General features: G+C 39.0%; 1 protein-coding gene across 1 annotated transcript in view; it reads right to left on the reverse strand.

The window, feature by feature from the left end:
- Window positions 1–8,790, reverse strand: part of OCA2 (OCA2 melanosomal transmembrane protein) — a 167,219-nt gene extending 158,429 nt beyond the window's left edge. Inside the window, exon 1 of the mRNA XM_017818343.1 lies at window positions 8,519–8,790. Coding sequence (XP_017673832.1) covers window positions 8,519–8,787 — 269 coding nt within the window. The 5' untranslated portion in view covers window positions 8,788–8,790. The remainder of the gene's footprint in view (window positions 1–8,518) is intronic.
- Between the last annotated feature and the right edge of the window lie 642 nt (window positions 8,791–9,432).

The following is a 9,432-nucleotide window of genomic DNA, read 5'->3' on the forward strand; positions in this document are numbered from 1 at the left end:
ACCCCTTGCAAGGTGAGATTGTTTTACTCTATGAGGAATCATAGCCTTCCATATTTTTATCTTGTTAACATGTCTTTTTTCTGTTTGGAAGACCAAACTGTAAGTACTCACTACTAGAAGATATTCAGGGTAAGCAAGGAATGCTGCTAACTTGGCTGTCCGGCTTCCAGGTTTGGGACTCACAGGTTCATACACTTTTTTTAACTGCAGCTCTGAGTGGAGTTGAGGATTTTTTATCATATCCCAGGACTGATTGTATCAGAGTCTGGCTTACAACAACAAGCATTAACTTGCTTTTAACTGATTCAGTCCGTAGCTCACTAACCATGCTCTCACTCTGTATTTCACACTATATTTCACCTTCACCCAATATCTTTTTATAGCTGCATGGAAGGGTTTCCATTCATCCTTCCCAGTATTCCTACTGTCTCTGCATTTTATTGATATCTTTTCTTTCAAATGCTTCTTCTTACACCTGTATCTCAGAGTCCTCTCTCTTCCCTCAGCAGCAGCTCTCCAGCAGTTTGGGCAGAGGCTGAAGCAAATTTTTGGTCAAATGCTCAGTGTGAGCTGAGCTAACCAAACTCTCACCTGATCAGCCTGTTAGGAAAGACTACAAACCCTTCCCGTGTTCTTTCTTCAGGCCCTTATATTTTCAACAGAATAATAAAACCAAAAAAATAATCCAAAAAGCTGTTTATCAAGAAATTTTCTTAGAAAATAGAATACCTAAGTTACAGTTGCTGTTTCAATTGATGTTTTATTATATATTTCAAATGGTATATTGAAAAAAGGAAAAAAATATGATTGTCTTGGAGTCTGGTGACCCATACACTTACTCAGGAGTTAGGAGGTGTGTGTTTAATACCCCTCAGAGCAGAGTGGAGGTTGCACATCCATCCCCTGTGGAACATTCACAGTAAGGGAGCCGCAGTGGCATTACTTCTTTTTTTGACTGTACCATAAAATAAAGCTGCTCTTGTCCTGTATTCTCTCCCTCTATGCTCTGCAAAGTTCATGGGCTTCTGCTCTACCTCAGGCTCATTGAAGTTCATGGCTTAAATTTAAATGACACAATCGTACTGCATCAGTCCATTTCTCAACTATTTTTGGCTTCACTTTCAGGTCTTGTCTTGTTCTATCCTTCAGCCTCAGAGCCTGGGCCCACAGAAAATTTTCCATGTTATCATGCAGACCATTTGCTGCCCAACAACAGCTCCACAGGGGCTGGCTATCCCCTTGGCCACCTGATGCAGTGGTATATGTAAGGACCATGGATCTCCAATGCTTTATTTTCCTTCTTCCTAGTCTCTGTCAGCAAAGATTTAATTGTTCTTCCTAACATAAGACTTTTGGGACAAAGTGGAAATCTCATTAATTATTAATTAATATTATTAATTAGTTTAATTTGACCACCTGCAAATGTGAAGTTATGATTTCTGCAAATTATTTAATATGTCAGAGCTGCCACATGCACACATGCACATCATCCAGGAACGAAGCACACAAATCAATTTTTCAATGAAAAACCTTCATGGAGAGATACTGAGTATCTGAGTTATTTGCTTCATCTTATATGGCTAGCTACTCCTCACATCAGCTATTTATGCCCCAGGTATTCCATCCTGCTCAACTGTGACTGTCCCCGTGCAACACATTTCTTTTCAAAGTCTGACTGACTGGTTGGCTTAACCCTCCAATGTAAAAGAATCATCACTGCCATTAAAAGCCTTTCCTTGTTTAAACAGCAGTTTACACGAGGAAAGAACTGTCCATCCCCAAAGAGGATTGCATCTTGTATGTCGTTGGCATTTTTCCACACCTGACCTAAGAGGTCTCACAATGACAAACCCCACATAACCGTATTATTAGGAAAAGAGCAGCTGCTTGCAAAATTTAACAGTTTTGTGCCATGTCACAGGGACTCAATTGAAACATTGGATCTTTGGAGATTAGTACACTGCAAGTTTTTCACTGAGTCCTGAGTTCAGTTTTTAGCCTGACAATTGGAAAAATGGGAAGCAGCTAATTAGTACCTCCTATTTCTTTCAACGGAGCACTTAGACAAAACATTAAAAACGGTGGGTTTTTTTACAAAATGTTCTGTCAGAATCAAAAAGCATTTGAGTGGCTGCGTAGCAGCTCTATGATTATAGTTTGTCAGTGGCAGAACAGAAATTGTATTACATGACCAATGTCAGATACCATGAATAATTATAAGAAATAAGCACTGAGATGGTGAATAATACACAGTAACAAAGCAATTAAATAACTTTGAACTCAGGGAAACTTACTATGAGTGAGGACTGTTTCTGTAGGTTTCATTAAAAGAAAAACTATGTTAAAATAGTTTTTGCTGAACACAGCTGCTTTACTCAAATGAAGTCAAATCCTCTCCTTAAGTTGCATTGTATAACCAGATTTCAGTCTTCCTTCTGTTACCACTGAAAGATAACTTTTTCCCAGGAAATGGGGAACAGCAAATTAGAAGAGGGTAGCAGAATCTTGCAATACCTTATTTGTTTGCCCACTGTGCTTAATGTGATCTTTCTGTTATACTTCCAACCATTCAATCTAAAGTTTTGCTACAACTGCTTATTGCTTCTTTTGAGCTTTTTAGGTTTTGAATGGTATTTTATGATACAGTAGGGGCAACAGCAGGGAGCTCTAACCCAAGCTAAGAGTGTCTCAGCAGTCCCATGCCCCTACACAGTTTGCTCAGGACAAGCTCTGTTGTAGCCACATGCCTCCATGTAAGCAACAAATATTTGAGAGATTGTATCTAAAACCAAATGAACCAAACTAAATGAATTAGCAAAGTTGTGACTTTAAAACTTCTTCAATATTTTAAAACTCATTCAATATTTTCATTTAAAGATCCTCATGGAGAATCCAAACTCAGAAACATTCACTATTGACAAGAAATGGAAAGAAAGTTAGAAGTGCCATCATTTAGGCAGCAAGCAAGATCACCAGGAGTCACATGAGAATGATGATGAAGGTGGCAGTTTGCTGTGAAGTCATCTATCTCTCCTGAACTCTTATCTAATGTTTGTGTGGTTGACATGAAAAATCAGAATAATTCCTACACAAACATGCAATTATGATGTGAAAATGATGCTTTCCCTGTTTGACTGTTGAACAGAGAATGATCCCAATTTGCTCTAATAGCCAGAGATCAAAATTAATCTTAAAATACACAAGAAAATGTGGTTTTATTGGTTTTGAGGGGTTTTTTTCCTTCAGCCTTTTCCCCTGTCTGAAGAAGCTTTTAAATTGTCACATAAATTTTACTTATTTAGACAGAAACCATGTCTTCTTGACATCTAATTCTAAATCTCATAAACATCTTTTAAAAGTAGTAATACATCAACATAATTAAAAATCAAAATTGAGATTTATAATCCCTCAAGGCTAAAGGCGTAACTTCACTCTCATATTGACTTTTCACCATACATATCTTATCCTCTCTCAGTTTCTCCAACTAACAGGAAATAAAATTACAATATTTCCATTGTATTGCTACAAACCAAGAATTCAATAGACATTTTTAAGTCACTGATCTTCTCATTGCAGACCAATCTCCCTACTGATTCTGGATCCACAGATTCAGGACAAAGGAAGAGTTGAATTTGGTTGATTTTTTTAAACTTTTTCTTACATAAGTGAGCATTACATAAGTGAAACTGAGGGACAGGAGAAATGCTGAGACAAATAGTTTGCTTGATTAAAAACAAATTCAAGCAGATTCAAAAAAACCCCAAGAGATTAATTTCCATTATCCCATAGATAAATCTTCTTAATCGTAGAATCAGAGAATATGCTGAGTTGGAAGGGACTCATCAGGATCATCAAGTCTAACTCCTGGCCCAAGAGTCACACCATGTGCCTGAGAGCATTGTCCAAACACTTCATGAACTCTGTCAGGTTTGGTGCTATGACCACTTCCCTGGGGATCCTGTTACAGTGCTCAACCACCTTTTCTAGATATCTAACCTAAACCTCCTCTCAGTCCGTTTCATGCTGTTTTCCTCGACTCCTGTCACTGATCACAATAGTGAAGAGCAGATTTAATATCAGCCAACAATTATGTTCAAATTTACTCTTTGAAGTAAAGAGAACAAGTACTTTGAAGGTTGATTTTTAGCTCTCAAGATATTTAAATATCATATCATATTAACACAGAACACGTCTAAAAAATGTTGGAGTGTAGAAATTCTTTATGACACAGCAGACATAAGAAATTATCTTAGCCATATCCCTTGGGCAACAGAGGCTGACAAAAGTCCTGTGATCTGAAGGAACTGGACCCTTCTCACAAGACCTGTAAAAGTTCTGCCTTGTGGATTAAGCCTGGCTCCAGCAGAAATCAGAAAGGACTCTTAAGATAATTGTATCAGACCATGTCTAAACCCCTTTAATCCCTTTCCCCCTATGTAGTCTTGGTTGCGAAAAATATTAACCTATTGGCTAAACTGCAGCAAAACTTGTGTAACTCTGTCATTAATATAGCTCATCCTCCTCGTTAACATGTCCTGCCCCCAAGACCCTTATATTGCAAGGCACATGTTCAATAAAGTATTCCAGTTATACCCCATACTGGGATTGCATAGTTTCTGGACTCCCACTAAAAAATACTCAGATATAGATTTAAAGACAGCAAGACATACCTATCTTTGTTTAAATGAGGCACAAAGAATAAAGAAAAAAACTTCCAAGGAATATCGTATTAAATGACCAGCAAATTTCAGGGCCAAATTCATCTAAATTCATCACAAAGGAGTGAATTGCTTATATGGGATTAAGAATTCCTATTCATCTCATTTCTATAGAGGTCTTTGATGCTCACAAACTCGTAAGCAAAAATATCTGATTTCACCCCTTCCTGTGGATCACAAAGGAGGATTTCAGATTTTCTTAATATAAAGCTACGCTGTTAAGCTTTTCCCACCAATGATGATGAGACCAAAAGGGCCTTTTGGGGGCCACATCCTGCACATACAAGAGACATGATGGAAGGAAGCAGCCTGTGTCTTTGGAGATGTAAGTGCTGAGCTGAAGAGCATTGCCCATGCTGCCACAAAGCAGCGTGGAATCTTCCTGCAAGGTAAGGGGCTCAGGAATTTGGCTTGGACTAATGTCCATTGACTATAAAAGTCACTTTTGTGCAACTGCAATAAAAAAGAGCCTGGTCAAGCCATTGTTTAAAGGCTGAGGAAAATGAGATAAGTGAAAAATCAAAATACAGATTTCACTGTCATTTTTCAGTACTTTAAAACCTTCATTTTTGATAGTCCAAACTACACCACAATTCAGTGCAAACATACACCTAGGCCAGGTGCATTCCCACAGAACCGAACGCCACTGGAGCTCATTCATAGTCCACTTCAGAGAAGCATACCTACATTTCCTACAGTGAGCAGGACTGAAGGAAGTATGTTGCTCAAAAGAAGGCAGACAGGCTTATTTCTGGAGGAAGAATACTCTGGAAAGACAAGATCATTGAAGTGGCACAATGTGAATGGTCCAGACCTCCTCACACAGAGCCATGGGAGCCTAAGGCAATGCAGTCAAAGCTGGAGTCAGAAGGTACTGCGCTTCAATATGCAAAGTAAATAAGAAGGCATTTTGACAGGCAGGTAGCCTGAGATAATATGGACTGACCACAAAATACCTGCAGGATTATGCTGCAGTCAAATGGAAATGTTCAGTCCAGGATGGGGTGGACACCTATGTCCCCGGAAAAAGGGCCCCATTTAACTCAAGAACACTTTTTTTAAGGGTAATTTTAGAGACCAAGATAAATCCCTTGTTCTGTTAAATAGTTTCTTTGGGAAGTCTTGTCTCAGTGTACATTTGAACAATTTAGAGAACCTAGGAATCTTATACCTGGAAGATAATTCAGCAATTTACACTAAGTAGATACATTAAAACAAACCATACAGATGTGCCAATTTAGCGAACCACTTAATGGGGAAAAAAAAAGGATTTGGTGTCCTCTTTTTTAATCATTAATAGTTTCCTTTGCAAGCAAAAGAACAATTTACATTAAAAGCTAATTCTCATTCTAATGAAACTAGTCAAACGACTCATCAGTGTGCTAAGGTTTATCCGTGTTTTTATCTGCATTGTGTTGAGTAGTTCCGATGACCTAAGGGTCATACTAGAGGGGTCATACACGTCACATCAGTATTTTAACTGCACCTAATGTATATTGGTTAAATTCATGCTAAGAAGAGCCTGGTAAGTGTCATCTCTATGAAAAAAAAAAAAAATCAATATTGGAGGAGCAAGAGTTAAGGATCAACAAGAAGAAATTTCGAAAGATCCTTTCCTGAGCCCTAGTATATTGCAGTAGAAGATTAGATATAGATTTGTCTGCAAGGGAACATGGGGATGGCTATTTAATTGTACATCTATTCCTAAATCACACACACTGACTACAGTTTACTCAACAGGAAAAGAGTGTTAGCAAAAGACCTGGAGTTACTTCCTGCACTCACAGGAAGGTGGGCTCCCCCATGATCTTGTATTTTCCATCTCTGGAACCTGTGACCACAACTACCAAACCATGGCTCATGGCCTCACAGTAAGTTGTGTATGGCTGGTACACAAATTCATATCACTCACTGAAAAATAACAGAAAGAAGTTTAACCAGAAGGGTGAGAGCTGGTCCTGTGCCAGGATAGTAAACAGCACTGGCAAACACAGCTGTAGCAAGACACAGATGTGAATTTAATAAAAAAACCTGGTTTCCAGATGCACTCAGTTCTTCCCTTCCCTGCTTTCCTCCCATCCTCACATATATGTGGTAGTTACCATGCTCTTTCAGAACAAGACATTAGCTCTTTCCCCCCATATGCTGAACTGAAGAACTTTTACAAGATTTAATTCTTAGTAAAATTCTTAGTCAATACAACAAATACTCAAACACTGAAAAAAATTAATTTCTAAAGTATATATAGGGGTTTTGTGGTAAAGCTGATAATTTGATTATTTTTTTTAATATTTGGAAGCACAGTTATAATGATTTCCAGTTCTCACTCTGACAGAAACACTCTCAGATCTGCATGCTGGTTTTGCTGTAGATAAGTAAGAACCACAGCAAAACTCACCCAGCTAGCCTAGTTCCCCCTTGCCCAAATCAGGGAACTTACCAAAATGCCCCAAACTCCCTTTCTTCCCATTATAAGCACGTTTCTTTCTAACTGAGGTGCAGAGGCATCAGATGCAGACAGATGACAGCCCTTCTCAGCAAAGCAGAGATGTGACCAACCTGCCCAGAACTAGGGGGAGCCCCAGGTCTACACCTCCCACATGAACATGAACAGCTATGGAGAACCACGTGATGAGGAGGAAGGGAAGGAGAGAGAGAAATAAAAGAAAATTCTGGGGTTTGGATAAAAATTCTAGCTGACTACAGTTAAGACCAAGGATTCTTATCTGTATTACGCTTCTAATTCACTTTAATTATGCCATTAAGTAAATCGTATTTTTGTGTTTGTTTAATTTTAATTAGTTAAAAAAAATTCCATTTAAATATTAAACTGCTTTGAAATCTACCCTGTTTTTTCCTAATTTGTAGCCATGCAACAAAGTTCTCCAGCATCAGGTTCTGGAAATTGTGCTGGCACTCTACTCACCACTGCAATGTAAGCCATATTGCTTGATGCAGATATCCCCAGGCAGCATTTCAAGGCCTGTGCTCTACGGGAGTCTGGGAATAGGTACAACGCTTCTCTCACTTTAGGCTCTCTCAAGTCACCTCCAAAAATTCTCAAAACTACTTGACAAAGTTGACAGTCCACCCTGGCTGCCTTCCACTCACTGTGGTTTCTTCTAGTGCAAAGCTTGCTCCATCCTGCTACCAAAAGTGTTTAACAAAGTGAACAGGTGAAAAAGAAAGGTTTAAAAAGCCACCTGAAATATTTTGGGGTCTATGAAATATTTCTAAATGCTTACAAATAGAATTGCTGATGTTGTATCTGTCACAATAGGAAAGATTAGCACCTCTTCCCACCAACCAGCACCTTTGCTGATGCAGGAGAGGATACATGAGGAGCACACACACCTTGTACACTTGATAGGTGGTGTGTCAGCTGTCACAGTTGATGCCATTAGTGGCTGTTAGTGTCACTTTAGTGTTCACAGCCTTAGCTGTAGTGATTCTGTTTATGGCTTTATGATGCATTTTTCTGAAACAGGTAAAGAGGTGGGATGTGAAAAATGTCTCTGTGTTTTCTGACACCAAGTAGGGAAGAAAAGCCAACTGTCTGATCTTGAAAACAGAAAACACTTGCCCATGTCTGCTATTAAAGCTGAGATTAGTTTAGAAACGCAGTGATCCACAACCCCTCCATGGCAATTACAACTGCTCCGATATCCCATTAAGCTTCCAGTTCTCTATGTGGGTGAGAGAAACAATACTCACTTAATGAACGTACATATCTGCTCTACAAGGAAATAAAAATTAATTTGGATTTGGAGAAAAAATATTCTCTTTGTCCTTACTCTTACCTTCCCTGCATGGGCACAGGAGTGAAATCCTTCCCCAGAGCAATGCAGCCATCCTCCCCTGTAGCTGATTTTTCACAAAGGTTCTGTGGTTCTCCAAGACTTGCTACCATGCCATGATACTCTTTCAGTAGATGCAGCTCATTGCAACTTCTGGTCACCGGTTTGGCTGCCACCTTTGCAGATAAACTGGTTTGATGTGAAGACGTCTGATTCAGCTCCATCTCTTGTTGTCTAGAAATTGTACTGTCATCTTTGTTATCCAAGTACATCTGACCCTGGTGGGCGTTCTCCTAAAGAAAGTGAAAACAAATATATTAGGATTAAATTGAATTGACTCAATGTTTACTTCAGTGCAAGCGTGTTAAAAATGCCAAGGAGAAGATTTTTTGAGTGCATCTTTGGATATTTCTCCTGTTGATTTATTTCCACCAGGAACATTTCCAATGTTTTAAACATCTTTGCAACTTCAAAATTAACCATTATAAGAAGCATTGAAACAAATACAGACATGGGTCTTCTACGTTTTTCTTGTCTACCCACAAATTTCCCATCAACTTGCACTGACTTGTCCCATAAAATAAGCCAAAATCATCTCTGGATCTGTGGTACAATAGTCACCACTGCAGAACATTTTCCCAGCTTACACCAGCACTGCTTCACCACCACAACGCAGTTTTTCTCCAGCAGCTGCAGTGACAGCAGCCTCATGGAAGACACCACTCTCCTCCCAGCCCCCAAGTTCCCTTGGAAAAGTCCTGTCATACTGCCAAACTCCTTTGGATGATGGCCCCTCATTGAGAAGAGAGCAGGTACTTGAGTTTTATGAAGACAGTATGCTGCTCCAGCAGTTGCCAGGGGCATTCATGAATTGTGAATCAAACCTTGATGAAAATTAGGTTTTATTATATGATTAG

The sequence above is a fragment of the Lepidothrix coronata genome, unplaced genomic scaffold (assembly GCF_001604755.1).
Source record: "Lepidothrix coronata isolate B3197 unplaced genomic scaffold, Lepidothrix_coronata-1.0 Scaffold68, whole genome shotgun sequence".
Taxonomy (NCBI): Eukaryota; Metazoa; Chordata; class Aves; order Passeriformes; family Pipridae; genus Lepidothrix; species Lepidothrix coronata.